Source organism: Phalacrocorax aristotelis, chromosome 6, assembly GCF_949628215.1.
Source record: "Phalacrocorax aristotelis chromosome 6, bGulAri2.1, whole genome shotgun sequence".
NCBI classification, from domain to species: domain Eukaryota; kingdom Metazoa; phylum Chordata; class Aves; order Suliformes; family Phalacrocoracidae; genus Phalacrocorax; species Phalacrocorax aristotelis.
The window spans coordinates 16,140,917-16,164,318 of NC_134281.1; the positions used below are offsets into that span (position 1 = coordinate 16,140,917).

Sequence of the window (23,402 nt, forward strand, 5' to 3'; positions counted from 1 at the left end):
CTATTTTAGAATGCTTCAGAAATTTGATTGGTGTGTCATTATGATGACATATTCATTTTCCCTTAGGCCTTCATACTAAAATGCAATTTTATAGATAGTATCATAAATTTTAAGGACTGTGTATAACAGTGACATTAGCCTGAATATTTTTAAAAACACAGTAATTCCAAAGCAATACATGCGAGAAAAAGAAGGGGGGGGGGAAGTATAAGCAGTACAGAGCAGTTGTATTTATGTGCTATTGTAACAATAGCAGATTTAACCATTTGTGAAACATTTACAATATCTGCCACTGCTAGAAATTTCAGTAGTTCAAACTACTTTTGATTAAAATATTGGGAGTCACTTTTTCAAAGCATGTTCTGGAATCTTGTTTAAAGAGAGATGTGCATGCAAATTCCATTTGAATTCACACAAAAAACTCCAAATGGAGTATTGAGGTCACGTATATATGATTATAAACACATTTAAAAAAATAAATAAAAAGGGGGATGAAGAAAAAAAATTTTGTGTTGTAAAGGCATTTATTTTCAGATACAATGTGCGTATTTTCCTCCATGAAATTGTAATGAATCTTCCTTACTTTGAGCCTTGGTCACCAGAAGCCTCAGTTGATGGAAAACTGGTATATTCACAAATTTTCCTTTCAAATTGCTGTAGAGGCTGATTAAAACAGGAAGATTGAAAAACCAACACGTGACCAGCCCCAATAAGACAGATTTGTATTTTAAAAGGAGTATGAGATTTTGGATCTTTCCTGTTTTCAAGGCACAGTTTGAAATATCTCAAACAGCAGGATCATCAGGGTCATTTTCCTCTGGCCAAAATAGAGGCATTCAGAATTGCATGCTGTTTTAGCTTATGGATGGGCAACAAAAAAAGAGAACCTAAATCTTCAAACTGTGCCATTCAAAGTACCTGAGGGCTTTTAGCATCTTGACTAGGAATATTTAACATGGAATAACTAAATTTATTATTATACTAATATTTGTTCTTAAAATGATATAAAAAGGAAAACAATGAAGGTGATGGATGAGGACACTGATAAGAAATCTCTCTCTAACCAGGGTTTGGAAAAAAAAACCCTTGAACTTGTATCTGGGCTGGTTATAAAAATATAGGATCAGCTTTGAAAAATTAAATACTGGAAAGGGAAAAGATTCTGCCTTCACTTGGGACAATTTGCTTGCCAGTATAAAAAATAATATTCCTTGTTTGCATAACAAGGATTTTTGGTAAAAGCATTTAAAATCAAACTGTCAGTGAATAGAAGAGGGTTAGGCTGCCTTTTCTTCAGCTTCAGTAACACCTCCTATATCTGACTACAAAGGCCTGCTTATAATTTTAAATATATAATTTCGTGTATATTTAAATATAAATAATATATACATAAAATAACACAGGCGTGATCTACAGTTTTCGCAGAAGTCAATAGTACTATTTTAAAAGTGGTTTCTTTTATTCTGCTAAGCCATAGGAACATGTTTCTTTCCAAGAAATCTCTTATGTAATAAATTATTTCTATTAGTCTCACAGCATTACTGTGTGGCAAAGAACAGGGAGAAACCTAACACTTCTCATGCACTTGTGTTATGGCACCATCTACTATGGAATTAAATGCACCTGCCATTCATTTAAGGACAGACTCCCTGGAACCTTCTGTGTCACATACCTATATAAAGACAAGACATTGTATAAAGATATGAAACATAGGTGGTAGAAAGAATCTCCCATTTCCCTTTCACAGCTTTTACTGCTTGGCAGCAGAAAATGATGGTTGTGAGAAAAATTTGGCCATCCTTAATCATTCTGAAATCAACAGTAAATCTATTCTTTTGAAAGGACTACATATAAAGTATAACTATTATTCAACATGTTCATGAATGGCAGAATCTGACCCTTACAGGTCTAGTAATCTCACAAGAGCTATAGACTTTTTGGTAACCTTCACCACAGAAGATTCTGAGAGTGGCTGATCTTCAGGCCTTCTGTATGAGGAATTCTTAATACAGAGATGAAAAACAAAAACACCAATCAAGAAGCTTGGAATTGTAAGGAAAAACAGGGTTCCTCCTGCACTGATTTTTCTGTTCTGTCCAAACAGGAATTACTGCAATCATTCTTTTTCTTTAGCTTCAGCAGAAAAGAATGAGTCAGGGTAGATACACAGAGCTATGGCAACACTTGAATGCACATCCCAGTCAATCACTCTTCTTTGACAGAAAATGACTGTAAAGATGCCCGTACATAAGAATAACATGGATTTCTTTTTGTTCCATAATTACAAAAAATAAGAGAATTCTTCAGATTACTGGACTACTTTCATTTCTCTCTAATTTAGCTACACTGAGCTTCCATTACTCTACTATTCCAGTTAAGCTGACGTAGAGCAATGAGTGCTTGCTTCTTTTCAGAAACTACTCATCTGACTGTACTGGTAAATCTAAAAGTTTAAAAGTAGGTTTAAAAACATAAAATGTTTTTAAAACAAATTAAAATATTACTTGATTTTAACTGAGAGACCACAGAAAAGCATGTGGGGTGCAGGGAGGACTCGTTTAGTGTTTTTTACGTCCTAATTTCAACTTTGATAAATAAGTAGTCCAATACAAGACTGATCATATATAAAATATTTTGGTAGAAAATAAATATTAAATCACTTTAGATATTCCTTCCTTGTACTTTGGTACAATAAAACCAAAATTTCTTTGGTGTTCTACATTTTTATCGATATGTGGCAATGGTAGTAAAAAACCACCTGTTTTTCCTATCTAGTTATTATATCTAGCTTAAACCATTTTCTACTGCAACCTTTCCATCATGGAAAGAACATGCCGATGACATTCAATTTAGGTTTCAGAGCAGTACCATCTTTTTATACACTTATTTTTCAAATCTATGTACTTACGTCCTTTGCAACTGACAGCATAGCTGTTTGTTACAATCAAAAGACTGGGACACTTAGTAATCTTATTAATATTTAAGATGATTCATGCTCACATGGTGTCATACTGCTGCTCTATGACCTGCAATACTAGAAATGCAGGCACATTTCGTGGCCTTTCTGTGACAAATTTGCATACCTCTTTGCAACATGGATCTGGTTTCAGAATCAATCATAGAATCATTAAGGTTGGAAAAGACCTCTAAGATCATCAAGTCCAACTGCCTCTCCAAGAAAGAGAAAACTTTTTTTTTTTTATTGTAAGGGTGGTGAAACCCTGGAAGAGGTTTCCCAAAGAGGGTGCAGCCACTCAGTCTGTGGAGACATTCAAGACCTGACTAGACACAGCACTGGGTAACCTGCTCTAGCTCAAGATTCTGCTCAAGATCTAGTCTACTGGGATTGGACAGATTATCTCAAAAGGTTAATTCCAACTTCAACCATTCATGTATATAACTAGTCGGCACAAAAATAAACACAAAAGAATTAAGGAAAACTTGTACTTAATTTCTGAATTTTTTAGCAGCCTTGTATTAAACAAAAATGGACTATTTCTCTTCATCGTCTTCAAACTCTAAATTATAAGTGATTATGAGACTAAAGACTGTGCCTGTGTATGAATTAATCCTTCATTCTTCTGACTAGTTGTCCAGAGCTTTTTACTAAACACTGCTACAGACTTTTTCAATGAGCTTGAAATTCCAGGTTCTGATTGTTCTATGAAGAAAAGTTAAGAGATCTTGGCAACTTTCATCAGACATTTTCTTCAGTGTTCTTTAATAAATTTTTACTTTAAGAAGATTATGTCAGTTCTGTTATTTTTAATTAAACATCCCAAGGGGCTAATTTTCATGTTTTCTGTGAACAGTGACGGCCTCTTTCAACACAAAGGGCTTTTAAGGTCCTATATTGTACTGTAGCTTTTGAGCTAAAATGCATATATAGGGAAAAACATATATGAAGGTTCATGTCCTCTCTCAACTCTCACAAAATCTCAAAAGAGAAACATTTTTCATTTTTTAGAGCCTGCTTTACTCCATTGTGACTTTTGTTTGCTTGCTTCTGTCCCTGTCTCTTGTCCAGTACTGTCTAGGTGAGCAGTATCTTTAAAAATTTGTTTTAAACAAAATCACAATGATGAAACCATCACCTTGCCCCAAAAAATAGTAAATAAAAACATGCGCATAACATACAAACCCTATGCTGCACTTATCCAGATGACCATATATTCACTACCTGGAAGTAGAGATTCAAATAAAAGACCTGAAATGAGTTCACTCATCATGAAATGTCAAAGAATACAAGACTATAATGCCGAATTCTATCAGCAGTTAGCATGAAATATACTGCCTTTGAGATGATCATCGGAAGAAATAATTCAGTCTTAATTTGCCTTATTTTTAATAGCTAGATTACTACCTAAATTCAGATATCCTGTATTGACTGGCTTCATCTTAGTCACCGAAAGAAATACTGATCTTACATGAATCTCATGGAATTTCAAGACTAGGGTGATTCTACAACTTTTCAATCATGTTGAGAAGAAGAAAAAATAAAATCCCACCAATTTTTATTCTCTTTCACATTGTAATATGGACAGCTTGAAGAAACTTAACATTTTAATGTAAACTTGATATAGGACACATGGTCATAGAGAACATAAAGACAAAGCAATTTTGAGCATAAATGTGTTTAAATCTAAAAAAAACCCTGCATTCAGTACTATTGCCCCTTTCTGTCCTGCAAATAAATTGAACTCTCTATAAACAGTAACAAATGCAACACTACTACACTTATATATTAAAGACTGATCTCCTTCCTCCACACTTTCTATAGAAATTTCAAGTCATTTAAATTAAAAAAAAAAAATCACAATCTCAATTGAAAGAGGCAGGAGGGATTTTAAAAACAAATTACATGCTTTTTGCTAATAAGAAAATACATTCTGACAGTGAACTGGTACAGTACAGATGGTGAAAGAGCAGCAGTGACACTCAAGTTCTCTGTAGTAACAGTCTGGACACTCATTGATTTTAGGATTTTCTGTCTATATTAAAAAGTTGATTCTTCCCTACTTGCAACAAGCCTTATTGTAGATCTGTTATAACTGATGTTTTTCTACAAAAACAGAATTAAAAAACATTACAAAACAGAATTAAAAAATATTACAGAAATATAGAAGAGTGCAGATTTTGTAGTAAGAGTTGGTTTTGTTCCTTTTTTTCCCCACTGTAGGTAAGTCTAAACCAGGCTTCCATTTTATAATAATGTTCTAGCTTCTCTCTGCCAGTTTTAAACTCCTGTAGCAATCTGTAATAAGCAACATTCTGGCACAGTTTTATTTTCAGTCAAATCCTTCTAGAAAACAGTGATTTTACATGAAACGTGTATCCCATCCTGTTGCTTTCTGTAATCTGCTCAGACCAAACAGGGATGAGGAATACTTACTTCACACAAATTAAAATGAGATGTTTTGGCCAAATTTGAACTTCGATGTAGATATTTGAAAATGTTACCCATAATCCTGATTTAGTCTCCCAAATCTGGCTAAGAAAAACTTCAAACTTCTCCCATTTACCACCGCTCCCATTTCTGCCTCCAAATCCATTTTGCTTAAAACAGAATATTGTCAACCTGATAAAAAAAAAAAAACTAAAAATTGAACTGAGTGATAATTTCAAGGAAAATGGTTTGTACAGATCCAAAGAGGCCTCCCTTCCTTCCCACCACGACCTCCCCCCCCCGGAAAAAAAACCCAAAACAATCAACAACCTGAATGCATACAACTGTACAAGAGGGAAGGGAAAATTACTCAAAGAAAATTCTTTTAAAAATGCTTCATAGTGGGAAAAAATAATCTAGCACACAGTTTCTAAAGTTTACAGAAATGAAAGTAAAAAATCACTGATGTGCTTCAGAATGTAAATACACTGCTTATATATTTCATGGCATTATACATTTACAGGTATCATGAAAATCTTTTACATACTTTGGTATTAAAAAGCTTTTAAGACCCTTACTTTATTTTAGATAGAAAGTATGAGACCCAAGTAATTCTGAATGTTCAATATTAAGCATAATTATTGGGGAAATAAAAACAACATCTGCCTCTCTCTTTTATTATTACTACACACAAAAAAAACCCACCAAACAAAAACAAAACCCAAAGCTTGTTGACACAGTATAAGAGTGGATTATGTATGATACCTCCATGAAGTCAACCCTAAATTACAAACACTAGTGAGGAAAGAATAAATTTTAGGATGCTTATTGACCATACACATTTTACATATGATGGTAAACTTCACGATGAGCCTTTTGCTAACTCTAAGTGATGGAGCATTCTAGAAATAACATGTCAACATTCTTCACTGTAGAGGGAAAACAATTACGTCTTCAGCAGTTTGCAGATATTGACATTAGTTTATAAATGCTTTTTAATGGTATGACAGGAGCATGAAGGCACAATTAGAATTTCCTGTTATTTTATGGAAGAGTTCACTAGGTTGTGAGGAATGTATTCATGCAAGCTGGAATCAGAAGGGTGCTTTCCTATTGACCTTATAAAAACTGTTACCACCAGTGGAGATATTCTGTGTTTGAGGAAACAGATTAAGAGATTTCCTAATTATCTGGCACCTTCTTATTCCTTCAGGATTATATTCACTATATCTTACTGCATTTAAAATCATATTTTAAATATGAGAAAAATAGAATGGGTCTTGCATTGTGTGGTAGGTACCTAATTTTCCCTATGATAAAAAAGCTTGGTTTCTGGCATGACAAACCATAAGACTTCTCTAAAGCAATTCCTTCTTTAAAGTCAGTAACCATTGGGAACTAGAGAAAACTGTTCAGAAAAGCATCTGAACTTGAGTGAGGAACGTCCAACAAATTTAAAGTTAATTACTCTCATTTTTAAATTTGTATGTTTTATCTCAATCTGTAGTTGTCAGACTTCACCTTTTAGTCTTTAGATACTGTTATACTCTTGGCTGATAGACTGCAGAGCTTTGTTATTCGATTTATATGCTCTGATCAACTCACATCTCTGATAATCTAGACAAAATTACTTTGTATCCTTTTTTATAGCACAGGATTTTCAAACCTGAAGACTGGGTGGAACCTTTATGCATCAGATAGTCCTTTCTTATATTTCCTTTTCCTTAACATAATATATTCTTATTTATGATCATGTTGATATAGAATTGTGTCTATAAAAATGCTTCACTGATAATGGTTATTTCCATTAAGTCAAACTCCATAGCTCACAGGGAACTTAGTCAGTTAATAAAGCATCAAGTTCTTAGGAAGAGGAGGCATTAGGTGTTCTTTACACTGTAATTCAATTATGTCTTATAGGCACAACTGGATCTTTCCCCCATCTCTTCCTAAAATATTATATTCCTACATTAAGTTCCTGCTAACCAAAAAAAGAAAGTGAGGAACTTATAAACTGCTTTTAAAAATTGAATAAAACAAAAAACCTACAACAATTTTACCTGCAACAACTGGAGATTTTCTGTCATCCAGAAGTTGAATAGCAGTACTGGCTGTCACGACATTGCTTTTGTTTGCTGTTTCTGCAAACAAAACAAAAGGGTGTATTAAGAAAAAAAATTAAATTTAAATAACTTCTTGCAGAATGAGGAAATTGAGCTTTTTTCCTCCTTGGTTTGAAAGAACAGTCCATGTGTATTTAGTGCTCAGAAAATAAGACAGCTGACATCATGTTCTATGTACGCACAGAGCATACAGGCACTGCCATTTCAAAATTCCCCAGCATCCCAACAACAACCTTTAAACACTGAAATAAGTAATCAGTTTTTGCCTTCTCTGCTAGAAGTGGCATCAAAGGTGACAACTGGTAGGCATTCTCATTAATGTGGACATTTTGCTCTGCTGGACTTGTCTTGCTTATAATACTAGGCTGTAAGTTCAACCTGTGCAAATATTAAATTAAAACTGTTACACCACATCTTGGGGTCTCACTTGGAGTCCTGTAAAAGATACACCTGGTCAAAGGACCAGTAAATTAGCGGCTGATTTCAATGCATATTTTTGATTAACATTTGAGATTAGCTACAGCACCCACTCCATACTGACATATTTGGAATCCTTTCAGCATCATATATGGCTCAGGATTTAGAGAATGACAAAATTATAGACCTGTACTAAATGGGATTGAATAGACAAAGCTCCCAGGTATTTGCTCAGCAGCTCTTCTGTACCAGAGCGGAAAATGGTCAGCATTAAAAATGTTCTCCTTATCTTCAGCTGTCAGGAAATCTCTTGAGAAAGAAGAGAGAAAGAAAATACTTGTTGTTTGTTGCATGGCACACAGTAGTTTCTAGCTTTGAAAGACAAGAAAAAACAAAATGCAATCTTTTGGGAATGAAAATGTTTTTGGACAATTTTGCTAATACCATTTGTTCAACAAACGGGTTAACTTTAGGCCCTAATAACTATTTGTGACACACTTGCAATTGCTTTTGTTGTGAAGGATGCAAAAAGTACTAAAAAAATAATAGTCCCTCGAAGTACCACTAAAAACATTCGTACTTATGTGTACAAATAAAAATGTTTAGTCTAAAAAGCCCTTTTCTCTCAGCACAATGCAAGAACGATGAACTGTATGAAGTGGAACAGGCACTGAAGGTTCGGTAGTTTGGTGCCACTGGCACTCACTCTTAAGTAACGAAAAAAAGTAATTTAACAGCCTGCTTTCTAAATAACATGTAAGGGGTGGTAGTGGATGACTACATATTTTATTCTTCAATAATCTCAGGGAATGTTGACAGAGGAAAATTTCTGTCAGTTAAAAGAGCAAATATGGTCTCCATGTTATTGTTCTGGTTTGCTGTCTGACAGTAACAAATTGCAGTGCTATTGATCTCACCTGTCAGGCTACTCACACTACAACAATATTTTGTGGTCAGATAAACACCATATAATTTTATATTCAATAAACCTAGTTTATCATAAACATCAAGTGCAGGTTTCTGTTACATGCATAATACATATAGATTTGCCTGATACTATCGAACTGCTGCCTGAAAAAGTAATTAATTATGGGACCTTATTTTATAGCTCTCTATTTTAAGAAACTTGTACCTCCATTAGATTACATCTTCTCGAAGCAAAATAGGAAACTATTGAATGATGAGATCTCCTGATTACTCTGTCACCCAGTCCACTTCTGTCACCTCGCTTTATTTCAACACCAAAAAATTTTCCACAACAATGATGCAAAAGCTCTGAAAAAGCCTACAGGTATTTGGTTTTAGATGGGATAGTAAAAAAAAAAACCAGAAACCCAAACCAAAACAAACAACCCAAACCCCAAACATCATCTGCAGAGGTAGCATATTCATAATTCTGCTCTGAAGAATAAAGATGTAAGGCTAACTCCAAGGGAGTGGAGGGAAAAGTAAGTGTGTGTGGGGTAAAGTAAATGTAAAGGGTAAAGCCCAGTAAGGTGTAAAATAGCTCATTGTTCCAAATGTTCTAGTAGTAGAAACAATCTAATGGATCCTATACAGACTTTCTAACTTGTTCTATGTATTTCAGTGTGTCAGCATAAAACCCTGGAAGGAACAGTAGATGGACTTCCTAAAAACAAAAATTTCTTTTTTTTTTCTTTTCTTATATGGCTGCCAAGCACAGCTTTGTTACTTACTGATTAGTAAGCTGTTCTGGACCCACAAACAGGTTGATACGAGATAGTCCAGTCCGTGTTCCAAGGAAGGCAACTTCCACTCCCTTGTCAGAGTTTCTGAAATAGAGCAGAACACAAGCAAAGATAATGTTTCCAGACAGTAAACAGATGAAGCTGTAGTACTGGTCACAGAAAGTACAAGTGTACACATTTTTGAGAAAGATTATTTTAAATACAGTTCCCTCATTTACTTATTAAACTATGTTTTTTAAGTTAAAGTTACGTGGGTTTTGGAAAACATACAATGTAGGAAACCTAGTTAGACCAGGAGTCACTAAAAAGTGAAAGACAGTAAATTTAGTAGGATTTGGGAGCGGGGATTATATGGAAGCCATAGAATAAAAAGTTGTGGCGTAGCTATATACCAACTATTTAATAACTGCTGGCACCCAGTGATTCAAGATGGGCAGGAATTCCAGATGTTTCTCCCAGACCATTCAACACTTCTCCAGTACATCTATGTTTCAAGTCATAGGTGTGACTGTTGCTCAAGCTAGACTTAGAACAACTAGCTCAGTCAAACATAGCTGCCATCAGGGTAGGCTTTAGCCTCTACACCTTTGGAAAAAAATGTGGCGGGTAGCTCAGGCTGAACTGTGTTGCTGCACTGTTATCAATACCAAGGTAGCTACTTTAAAAGTACTCTTATATGGCTACAAGTTCTTCAGTCATATTACCACAAAATCAAGGACCACAGTCTTAGCCATCTTGCAGATTCATACCTCATTCTTCAATAAACGGCCTGTCTCATTAGTGTAAATCAGAATATGAATGGAGATCAAAAGTCTCCTGCTAGCATCTCTCCACAGCTGTCTTCCTTGTGTTTACTGTATCTGTTATCTCATTGTGTAGGCAGATTCCAAGAAACCTTATGCCTCTATATAAATTCATCAATGTCTACAGTATATTAGCATGCAACAATTTCTTATCTTTATCTTCTAAGGGCGGACTGGATAATCCTTAGTTTGATGAATCAGATCTCATCACATTGATTTTACTCAATCAGTATGAGTATGTGCTTTACAGCAATATATTTTTTCATTCAACTTTTTAAAAATGGTTCAAATATGGCAAAATCTAATCAGGATAATCTCCAGAATCTCCATCAACCACACTATTTAATGCAAACTGCTAATCTTGAAATCTGTTTTCTCTGATATATGTAACATCTCATTACTTAACACCTTAGTACATCATAACATAAATGAATTAAGACATATAAACTCTAATGTCCTGATTATCTATACCAGGAACCTCAAACCCAGTTAGTTCTGGAAAACAAACAAAATGAAACCAAGCAAAACAAAAACAAACAAAAAAAGGATTACAGAAATTATTTATTTTACCAGTGCAAGTTTTTCTGTATATAATTTGTTCTGAGAAAAATTGCCAATTCCACTAACAATTTTGGTAAACTTTGCATTCAATTTCTCAAGTACTCTAAACCATTTTTTAGTAATACTCAGAACTGTAAGTTGTAGTTAACACACAATTTCATTAGTTAGACTGTGGAAATTAGGTAACCTTACAACTAATCATCATGCTGTACACTGCAACATAAACACTTAACCCAAAATATTTTCATGCATATCAGGATTTGTTAGGTATTCCACCAGTTCACCAACATAACTATTAAAAATTCACCCATGAATGACACATAATGACTAACACAAAGCTTGCTTACTCTGATTTATTTAATGCTAGACTGGTCCAATAAGCTTCAATTGGTGCACTCACAACTGCATCAAACAGAACTTCCTGGATCAGTTCTTTATCACCTATTACAATATATTAAAATCAATAAACATGTGTGCATACAGAGAGAATTGGTTTTAGATGACTAAATTTTTTTTTACACTGTACTATTTTTTATCTGCGATAGGCATTCAAACTTTTTGCACTATTAAGGATTTATTATGTAATATTACACAGTATTTTACCACAATGCAATTTTTCATATATCATTTCATTGCACTAAAAACAATTTTAGATTAAAAACAAACAAAAAAATGATCCTCCATTTCATGTAACACATTAATGTACATATTATCTAATGCTTGCATTTGCACTTAACAGAAGTTTAAAACAATTATGTCTACTAACAGTCACAAAAGCTCTACTTTTCTGCAAATAGACAAAATATGTACTTATCCATCTGAACTTTTTTAATTCTGCTTTACAGTTTAGAAATGCTAATTGCATACACGTTCACCCTTAATACTTATGAAATATCTGGCATATTCTTACAGAAGTGCGATCCAAGGATTGATTCAGACCAATCCTGTTTAACTTATAAAACCAGATGGAGCAATAATATTGCAGAGTATAGTAACATCGTCTGAACAGGAACTTGAATGTTTGGTTCAGGGATGTTGTTTACCATAACAGTCAGAAATCTGTAAAATCAACATCTTTATCGATACCCTGAAAAAAGCTCAAACGTAAATGAAATTCCAAAGTGACATCAGCCAAGCAATCCAATCTCAATTTATCACTGGTTAAACTAAGCAGCTTTGCATTTTGTAGAAGGTTCAGTACAACCATTTTCAGCTGGGGTGAAGTCTACTACATGCATATTTAAGAAAATACTTGCATTGGAGCAATGGCTCTTTTCCTGTGAGGTAGCGTTTAATTGCTTCTAACTGAGTCATTTGACGGTGTTCAGGATGTAAGTCAGTGTTGCAATAGGACCTGTGAACACATGGTCAAAATATTAAAATGTTAATATGTATAAGCATGATCTCTCTTTATCTTTGAACATAAAGAAATGGGATCAGCAAGCACAAACAATATGAAACAAAGAAGGATAACAGACACCTATTTCATGCTTTGTTTAAGGCTTACCATTCATCTGCTAAAGATACATCAGGGTGTTCTAAATCATGTAAACCTGTAACAGGAATAATAATGGGTTATTTAGGGAGCAGTCTGGATAACAGATGGTTATTTACATACACTCCATAACATAAACCCTTCCTTCTTGGAAAGTGCATTATTACCAGTGTAATAAATCACAGTAAACTATGATCAAATACACTTTAGGGTCTAACAAACTGGCAAAAGCCAACTAAATCAGATCTAAAACTGAAAAGGTAAGAAAAACTTCTTTGTGTTGATATGTTTAACTCATACAAATTACTCAGATGATGTATTTGAAGTTTAGAAGAAAACCTGAGCAAAGAGAAATACACAATGGTGAAAGGCTCCTATTTGTACTCCCTTGTTCTATTTGGCTAGTAAAGTTCTTTATGCTAAAATACATACGTCTCATTTCACAAGAATTGCTCTCTTTCTCTTAATAAAAAAGAAAAATATTTTAAAAGAAAAATTCCCTCAAAACATAAGCACACAGCCCGCAAACACAAACAGCAATTTATGGGATCTTTCAGAATAGGTTTCTTGTACTAACAGGTCACGCAAACGCTTGTAAATAGGAACTACATCATTAGTTATATAGCACAATAAAAATGTACTTTGGCAATTTTAAAAACTCTTAAAACACTTATCAATAGACAATAAGCAAACAGGATTCAAAAGGCCAGGTCTGGGTTTAAACCCTCCGAGTACGTAATAAACAGTGACAGAGCTACAGCCATTAGGGAAAGCAGGGAAGTCAAAACTAGAACTATAATTACAGTCCCTGGGGAGGACAGTGAGGTGTCAGTGACAGCGAATCAGTGACAGTAAGAGTGGGAGAAAAGGAGCAGCTTATTATGGCTGTGTTTACATTTGTGGTGATGCATCCGGAAGGAAATATCAGACAGACTGGCTGAGGTGTATGGCTGGATTAAAGAAAATAGGTGCGAGGTAAATTGGGAACAGTTTGGAGAGTAAGCAGCTCCAAGTCTCCTGCTGTGCTCTTTTTCTACCTAGACATTTATTTGCTGGGCAAGTGACTCAAACTTTAAAGCATTTCTGCTTACATCTCTCCTGGGTACAGGAATGTATTCATGTCCCAAAATACAGCTGAGGAACAAAGACCTGAAGAAATAAACTATCTTGTTTGACATCACTGACAAAACAAGAAGCGGAATTGGAAATTGAGACTGAAGCATAAAATCAGAAAACATTCCTTTATTGAAATGTTTCTTGCTCAGCAACTTCTAAAACTTCCCAACCCTCTCTTCACTCTTCTGAAATGCCTCTGCTCTTCCCTTGTCTTCAGGAACCTTTGTTTCTGCTACTGTTGCCAAACAACTTTACCACTCACTGTTGACTCCTCCACTTATTTTAACTGTGGACTTACCAAAATGTAAAACCATAAAGAGAAAACCAGTTCTTTCCCTGGTTACTTCTACAGTTATTATAAAAATGTAAAATGTAAATCCCTGTAGACAATGCCCATAGTAGTTATAGCTCTGAAAGATTTCATATTGTATAGTTTGTGTACACTGAATAGCCATTACAGTGCTCTCAGTGGTCACTTGATTCAGAAAACACCACAAATAATTAACATTGTACCCTGAGTGATTCTCTGGAACATTGAGAGAGGAGGACGGAAGATGATCCCCATCTAAAGAAGATTCACAAACAGTCTGACTATGCTTAATATAAATGAGGGAAAAAAATCCCATTAAGATCTTAAAAAAAAAAAAAAAAAGAAAAAGAAAAAACCCTTCTAATTCCCTTATGGAATCTGCAGACAAACACACAAGCTTTAGGTCTACCAAATCAATAATAAAACTACTGTGTAAGCAACATGAGAAGGTAGCTATCTTACCTTCTTCTACAGTTACATTCCCTCTGAAGAAATATTTTCCATGTCCTCTAGAGAGAGCCACACCTAAACTGTGCAAAGAAATAAAGCAGACCTTGAAATCTGTGAGACAAACAATAACAAACATGCAGGGCTAGTGTACTATGATTAACTTTAAAACTGTTTCCAAACCCTCACTGATCATATTTATTGTTCAACTAGCTGCTCCAATGCTGTTTCAGTTCTGATGTGCCTGCAACAATCGGCTGTATTTATGTGTGCTTAGAGGTGCAGTAAACCATTATTCTCTGGCAAACTAATAAATAAACGCCTCCAAGCTCACTGCTGTTCACCCAGCATGAGATTTCTTCAGCTGAGCCTTGAACATGCCCATGGCCTTACAATGAAGGAGACAATTTTTTGTAAATCAGACTAAGCTGTTGAGAAACAACATAAGCATGGGAATCAATGGAGCTACTGGGGGGAAAAGAATTTCATATGTGACAACAGCATCATGACTCCTCTTTGACTAATTTTTCTTGGACTAATGACTCATATTTTTAGCTAGTTTTTGCACTGACCTCAGCTTCATAAACTCTCAACAGTTATGTACCCAGTTTTGGTTTGGTTTTTAGTCTACCATTTGAACTATTCACGTTTAATGAACTGGCTGGGGGATCCCATGCCTCTTCTTATTGAACACATACATAGAATACCTTCTGGCATTCATTGATTCATTCAAGGGGATTATATCTGGCTAGGGACCTGCCAGTAATCACTAAGACTGAAAATGCATGGTTTGATACTTTAAGTACACATAGAGGCACCAACTCCAAGAGCACACATGCTGCTATCAACAGCTCAATCTGGAAATGGGCTGAACAGTAAACATCTTTGACACTACAGTGTATATTTCAATAAATGTTGCCCCTGCTTTCTTCCTGAATCTATACTCCTACCCATCAAAACTAGATACAGACCATGCTGAAAACAGCAGGACAGTTTTCTTACTGTATTTCTATCCGAAGAGTCAGAACTTGCACTGCATACATATATGTAGCCCCATATCTGTTTACTAAATAGGGTTAGAAAGACAGTGCCACAGGGAAAAAAAAAACTACACAACCCCAAACAAACCAAGCCACTCCATTCCACAAAAAAAAAAACCACCCACAAAATTAAAAAACTTTCAGTTGAGTATTGCAACTATCAGCCTCCTGCTTAAGGTACATTTAGTATTCTTTTATTAATGCAGTATTTCTAATTTAAATATGAGCATTTAAAAAGTGATTTCCTGTCTCTCTTTTCTTTATTTTTTTCCTTCTAAGATGTATGCCAAAATAACATGGCTGACTTACACAGTTTTAGTTATACAAATACACCGAAGGTAGTTCAGAGAAACAAAATATCCAAACCTCAAATTGGAAGTGAAATACCATCTCATTTTACGTTACATTTTTGTTGTGGAAAAAAAATCAAGATGGGGCTCAATATGTAGTTACTTAAAAGGATTATAGTATTTATAGCTCTCCAAGTACTTGCGAAAGCTTTTCGTTCAATGTAAATCTCAGCTGAATATTTTTTTAATGAAATGTAAGCCATGGCAAACACTCTGAATTTGCCTGTGTGAGCTTGCACAAACTTTCCATCCCTGGAAAAGCTGAAAGGAATGCTGGTAGGCTCCTTTTCCTTGCCATTTTCAGCATTGTCCAGGGATATTTCATTGTCAGCTTTTGCTGACGAGCTTTTAATGAGTTCACAAGCTCTGTACAAACGCAAATCCAATGAGTCTGATGAAATGTCCATTTATTATGGTCGGCTCTACCTGAATGGAGTACCCTTGATGTCTGTATAATAGTAGTCATTTGTCATCACCAATACCCGCTTCTAGATTCAGAACAAGAAAGTCAGAAGGGGAGGGGGGAAGAAGTTAGTTTGCTATAAGAAATATATAAAAGATCAAGTGGTTAGTCACTGATAATATTACAAGCAACATTTACAGTCAGTGAGTGAAAAAAATATACTGCAATGAATCATATTTATGGCAATCTTAAAAATTGTTAAAAAAAAAGAACTGCTTGCTTTATACTTAGTTGGAATAATATTTTGCACATTGTACCCCTTTGTCCACTGTCTTCTTCACTTCCATGGAGAATTTCCCTGTTTTCCGATTCACCATTGCATTTCGAAGCTGCAACGAAGGAAATGTGTGTCAACCCCTTTATTTGCATTTTCTGTAATTCTTTCAACGCTGAGCTCTCTGGTACACTCCTTTGACCTAAGCAGTACTTAATTTTCTTCATTTCTTCATTTTCAGTATTTCTACTACACACTGAACAACCACCTTACAGATTTTATTATTAACTGTATAGGCCAAGACTCCTGCCACATAACTTTAGGTAAGTTGTGGAGGTACATAAGATAGGAGTTCTCAGCATCCATCAATGTAAAATAGCTCTTTGTGTAGTAATCTGGATCTTATGTGGGATAAACAGTGTAATTGACTACTGTTCTGCAGTTAGTGCATAAGATAAGGACTAGGTTCCCAGCTGAAGTTAGACCAGGGCTTAGTGTCTAAATACGTCAACAATTTTACATATAATAACAAAGCAAAAAAGATAAAACCCCACTTACCCTACACTATTCATTCTGCTTCTGCTTGATACTCTACATTGGGCTGCATCCTAATCTAGCACCAGAAACTGCATCCTAACTGCAACAGAAATTAGAACTAGCAAAAGAATGACAGCCCATTTGATCAGTAACCTGTTTCAATGAGAACACACAGCTGCAGTGCTCTGTGATTCCCTCTGGTTGCCCATTGGTATCCAGGCGCCCCCTGCAAGGTAATAAATTTTATCTCTAATAGAAGCCCTAGGTCAGTCACAGCTTTAGGAATTGACCTGGACCGCTCCCTCTCAAAGTCATCCAAAAGACTTTTTCGATCCCCTTCAAAGCAGGTTTCATTACTATATAAACCAAAAACTCAAAGCAGCTAGAGAAAACAGAAAATAAATTAAAAAGGTTTTATACACAATGATTTACCTGCTGGTCTGCAGGTTAAATCTGTTGCTTTTTAGATTACCACAAACACTGTTTTTCAGTAGCTTTATTCTAGCCTCTACATGAGCTGCAGGCTCCCAAATCTGTGCTGCAAAGTCCCTTATCCATCACCTCTGAAAAATCTTTCCTTAGCACACCTATTTGCTCCCTAGGAAAGAACACCCTTCTTCCCAGAGGACACCAGCTGACACAGTCTCTCTCTTAAAAGAACATGCCATTTTGATGAACAGAAGAGTAAAAAATCCCAACAACTGTCCCCTGGGTGTATAAGCAAAATGACCTACAATCTCCCTAACAATGCGTACACGCTACCCTGACACCAGTGGTCTGAGAGCAGGGTCTTTGGGCTGAAACTGAAGGATGACAAGACATGGTTTTTGAGAACTCTTCAGCCTTAGTGTTTTAAATTTGTCTATTTATCAGTTCACAACTTTAGGGAAGAAATAGGAAAGCTACTGTTTAACAGTTATACGATCCATATATGGAAGTATTTTATTTGAATGTTCTTAGATTTATGAATGGAAGAAGCAACTTCTTTTCCTTATATTTTTAACTAATGACACAGGTACAGAACGTTTAAGGTGGTTGTTTCAGGATATTTTCAATTACAAAGTTAAATTGCCACACTTGTGGGATTTTTTTTTTTTTGTGGTAAGAAGTACCCATAAGTCTTTTGCAGCTGTAATTTTCATTACAATAGGAGAATTCCACTATCACTAATCAATTCACACTCCCTCTTCACGGGTATTCAGAATGCAGAATATTGACAAAATGAGCTTTTTTTATGTCTCTTCTATTGCTTATCTGAACACAATTCTGGACATCATGTTCTTGCTGAATAAATATCTCCTGTTGTCCAGTACCTCATGATAGATTGGGCAATTCAGTCAGATTTTAATGAAAAAAATGTGAAGGCAGTCATATCAATGCACCCTGCAGACTTTTTGAGTTAGTATGGGGTGAAAAGGGAATGATCAAACCTGCCAGTGAAATATCTGGTTTTATTCTCATGAACAAGTTGAGCATGGCTGACCTATGAAAAACTGCAAACTTTGCAGCTCTTTAAATTTAATTCTGGGGCATCTAGATTTGAATTAACAGCCTTACTCTTCTGTCAGTGAGCGTAAAAGAACAATTTTTAGCTGGAGGCATGTATAAAACAAAGCATATATTTTACTGTAGATTTTTTTAACAATACATAATAGGCAATTCTGGAAATATTTTCCCATTTTAAGTTTTGTGGTTTTGGACTTGGAGAGCTGGTCTTAATTAACCATCTACTTTCTAACATTTACAGAACAGTTCCATTTATCTTTAACATGGTTTTCATTTTTCTCCTATTGGTGCCTGCAGTTGTCTAAGACCCATTCCTCTCACAAGCCTCAGGCAAGTCATAGATTTACTAAAAGGTCTTCCAAACTCTCAGTAGTGTTTAAGATCAAGTCTGCATGTGGGATTTAGAGTTTTACTTTCCTTCTTCTTTTTTTTTTTTTTTTTTTTTGCTTGCTGTGATTACATTTCTTGGCTTTGTAATCTGGTTTCTCGGCTCTTCTGCAGCTTCATCTCCCTCCTCCAATGCATAAAATAAGTACTGCCTCAGTTGGCTTCAAGCCCCAAAAACATTCATTCATGGTCTTTTTTATTTGGAAAAAAGTATTTCATTCAGCTAGAAATTATAAGAAAAGAATTAAGTGAGTTAATGAGAAAAAGGTTTCTGTCCAAATTGAAACTTCTTGTCTTTGGCACTGTATATTCCCAAACTTTGCTGGAAGACACTGTTAGTTTAATAAGCTGATGCTAAGGTTTCTATTTCTAACAAAATGCCGTAACAGCAAGATGGCAGGTACTGTTAACCTGGAAAATGAACTGATGAATATATATTTACACAAACTATTTCATGGTAAAAAAATTTATAACCTTAGTTCTGCCACCTTTTCCTTATTGGATGACTAGAGAAAACCGATTTCTTCTTCTCTTCAGAGAAATATGCATTATTACTTTTTCAACTACATACCTTTCAATCAATTGCTAACAATGCAGTTTCACTGCTACAGTATGAGATCATTCTATATTCTTGGAAAACTATGTAGCCATTAAATTGATGTGGTAAAAAGTAAGAAGAGGTCTTAATCAGCTTCCACATAAGTGTTTCATGGGTGAAAAATAGCAGCTATATGAATACATTAATTCTTTCCCTCTACAGTTGAATAAATAATGCTTTACTACCCAAGCTTGGAAAGAATCAAGAGCATCAAATCCAAGGCCTTGGGTGAAGCAGAGCCACATTTAGCTCTCAGGTCAATAAGTTACTCTACAAAGTTTTAAGTCTTCGACACAATATTTACCATTTTCACTCAAAAATAACAATATTAAGGAATTGCCTATTACCAAATATCAACAAAAATTACACACACTTTCTCGACATTCATTTGGATCCTCACATCAGAAAGCTGCATAAAGAGATGGATTTCATTACAGTAATCTACAGACAGAACTTCCTTCAGATTCTCTTCTTATTCTAGCTCTAATGCTAATAACTCCTCTGCCTGTAGCTCCAATATTACTTTTTTTTTTAACTTATTTTTCTACAATATTTATCCTGTTGTTTTTTCAGATAACACTTCGTCACTAATCATCAAACAGTAGATGTATAGGATGTTTTACAAAACCTATGTATTGGGGGATTGTTCATTAAAGAATGCCTACTTATTCAGGCATGCACTAGTGAATTATTAGCATTGATAGATGGGGGTCATTCAAGGAAGGCACTACAACACACTTGTATTATATGCGAGTACTAAAAATTGTGTTTACTGCTGCTCCAAAGCTATAATAGAATATCTAGGATTTTTCTATTATGTATTAAATATTTACTAAAATTAATTTTCCTTATGATCTTTCTATTTTTTCTACTCTTACATATTGGGCAATGGACCTGGATCTTTTCTACAAATGTAATGCTCAATTTAGTCTATTTTTAATGTGCATGAACTTTTCTGCTTCAAAAGATGAAACAATTGGAAAGGCTGTTTGTTTCTATGTTACAATTAAAAAATACTTTTTAACAAACTTTTTTTAGGTGAAGTAGAAAGAGTCAGATAAATGTATTTATGTATCTTTCATCAAAATGTGAAATAAAACTTTTGGCAGCCTGTGGATAGACAAAACTTGATTTTTGCTAGAAATTTTCAGAAAAAGTGTCAGAGCTTAGGGGTCTCAAACAAAGGAAATACTTAGAAAGAGCTGAATATGGACTTTTTGCTTTCATGTGTATTCTGATAGAATCTCAGTTTTAAATAAAACTTAATTATTAATGTCAAAGAAATAGTTCAATGTTATATTAAGTGAACCACTGAATTTCTACTAAGATATGATTAAAAATGAGGGATGAAAAATATAAAACTTCAGCAAAGAAAGTGTTGGAAGAAATAAAAAGAAAAAAACCAACCTAAGGAGAAATAATAAGAAAAAAAGAAATCATGAAGGTTTGAAAGCTGTACTTAACTACAGCAATGACATTTTAAAGGAGAGAGGAAATTTTAAAAGGTCATTTGCAGAGGAATTGTTTGAGTAATACGTGATCAAAGACAAGAGAAAAGGCAAGGTATATATTATGACGTCAATGTGATTGCCAAGATTGTAGAAGGCTGCTACAGTATATGAATGGAATATAATGGAATACTGAATACACTAATGAGGAAGTCTTAAATAGTGTATGCACTCCAACATAAAATTTTGAATAAGGAAGTAAGATGGCCTCCTAGGAGACAATCTATCACCTGATGAAATAGACAGTGCTTAAAACATAAATGAACTGTTTCACTTTTCACAAAGGGGATGGAGAGAGAGAGGAATGTAAGATATATATTTTGTAAGGGAGAAAGAAAATATAGACTTATGTCAGAACAGGGATCAAGAAATTAGTACATCTGAAGACTGACAAGACTCCAGGGGCAATTGTACGTGATCCATCCCAGATTTCGGAAGGGCATGACAAAGTAAATATGGGAACCTTCAGTGGATATGTTCAAAACCTCTCTGGAAAAGTAGAGGTATGAGGGACTTGAGAGAAGCTAACACAACAGTGATATTTGAGAGGGGATCGAGGAGATATCTATGAAAAATACAGACATGCAGTCGTGACTTTGGTAGTAGGGAACTTACGGGAAAAACTAAATTACAGGACAGAAAAGGGAACACCTGGAAAGTTATGATTTAATTAAGGACAGTCAGCACAGATTCACACAAAACAAATCATGCCTAACAAATCAGATTTATGGAGGTAGTAACAGAAAGACCAGACAAAGGTCAAACCATGGACATAAGGAAAACTTTTGATACAGTACTGCAGAAAAGGCTAAGCCTGCAAGGTAAGAAACAATAAGATAGAGAGTGAAGTACAGAGTAGATAGAGGACTGATAAATGAGTTTAATGGAAAGGATTGTGTGCATAACAGCTGATAGACATAGAACGCATGCTTCTGCAGCTACCCATATGTCTGAAATTAGGAGTTTGGAGTGAATCTGTGCTCTGAACAGAGGTCAAAAGAATCCAATTTTTTGTATTCGTCTGATGTTTTTTGATTTTGTACATTAAGGAAAACAGCCCTCATTACTTCTATTAAGGAAAGAGGATCTCATGGAAAAAAGTTAAACTCATTCTTTCATTTCTGAGTTTCTGCAGTTGTCTGGGCCAGCCCTAAAGAGATATCCTTTTCCCTTCTCTAGCACTATATGGGATGCATGGAGACTGCGTGAGTGATGAGTTTTACCAAAGATACAGAGTCTGTGTTTGTGGTATATGCATATGTAAGGAAGAATAAATACAAAACAATTATAAAATTCTGAATGAAGTAAGAGGAGCTATTGCCCTTCCCTTCCTGAAAGCAGTCAGGTGGCCTCTCTAAATGATTACTTACACAGTTTCCAGGTACAGTAGTGGGATGCAACAATGTCTTCTGACAGGGTTGTAAAACATATCACTTACCACATCATCTCTGTCTTCCCACTCAACCTCAGAAAGATCCACACTACTGTAGTTGGGCTTTCTTCGTTTCTTCCCCTCTTCATACTGGCATTAAAAAGATGAAATATTTAGCACATCCTGTTTTATTTGCACAAAAATTTTATATCAGAAGATTTTAGAAATTTGCTGGATGCATGCTGACAGCAGGCAATACACATAACAGGAGGTAGCTTAATTCATACAAAGTGCATGATATTGCTGCATAAATGTTGCCTGTGAATGAAAAACCTACATCGGACGTGGTTATTTGCATGATCTCTTGCCATGATACAAAGCTTTTCATGATGGCCACACTGGGAAGTCAAACTCAGAAGTTGTACCTTCTTCTCCCCATATGGAAAATACGTGTGACCTTGATCTTGTAGTTTATGTTAAATGTCTCAAGCTAGCTCTTTCAGCTGTACAGGAAGTTATATTTACTATAATCTTATCAACAAAATGTTTACCCATTTCTCTTTAAACAAGATAAGATGCAAGTCTTGGGAAGTATGGTGTTAACATTTGCTGATACTACACATTATCTACAGCTTCATGGGGGAAAAAGTAATATACTAATAATGATAATTTATGGTTTTTTTATCACTAGTCACTCTTACACTGTAAATTGCACATTTAAAATAAACATTCTAGTGACAAATTGATTTGACACCGAAGTGTTTATAATGTAGGAAATCCTGCCCTCTGCTGAACATTCAAAATTGGAGAGGCTGCTAGTGTAAGGACAAAAACCTTGCTCAGTGGAAGAAGAAAAAAGTATTTAGGAAGATCCATGAATAAAGAACCGAACTGGTTAAGAAAAATCATGAGAATATATTTGAAAAAAAAAGTTTGTGAGAGGATCAGCATAATGTGAAATCTAGTCTTTTATCTTTTATGATACATATAAGTGGGAGGGAAAACCGTAAGTCTTTCTATGAAGTATGACAGTAGACATTGGCATACTGTGAAAAATCCC

At 35.0% G+C, this 23,402-nt stretch overlaps 1 protein-coding gene across 2 annotated transcripts in view; it reads right to left on the reverse strand.

Moving 5' to 3' along the window:
* CACNA2D3 (calcium voltage-gated channel auxiliary subunit alpha2delta 3) overlaps positions 1-23,402 on the reverse strand; it is a 486,549-nt gene that overhangs the window by 90,333 nt on the left and 372,814 nt on the right. For both annotated transcript variants that reach the window (XR_012661052.1, XM_075096179.1), the window contains exons 18-27: positions 22,409-22,492; positions 16,478-16,549; positions 16,184-16,245; positions 14,383-14,450; positions 12,507-12,552; positions 12,256-12,353; positions 11,347-11,440; positions 9,624-9,719; positions 8,114-8,235; positions 7,447-7,527 (exon numbers count right to left, since the gene is read on the reverse strand). Coding sequence is in view for 1 of the 2 variants with exons in the window: in XM_075096179.1 (XP_074952280.1) it covers positions 7,447-7,527; positions 8,114-8,235; positions 9,624-9,719; positions 11,347-11,440; positions 12,256-12,353; positions 12,507-12,552; positions 14,383-14,450; positions 16,184-16,245; positions 16,478-16,549; positions 22,409-22,492 (823 nt within the window). In the remaining variant the exon portion in view is untranslated. The remainder of the gene's footprint in view (positions 1-7,446; positions 7,528-8,113; positions 8,236-9,623; positions 9,720-11,346; positions 11,441-12,255; positions 12,354-12,506; positions 12,553-14,382; positions 14,451-16,183; positions 16,246-16,477; positions 16,550-22,408; positions 22,493-23,402) is intronic.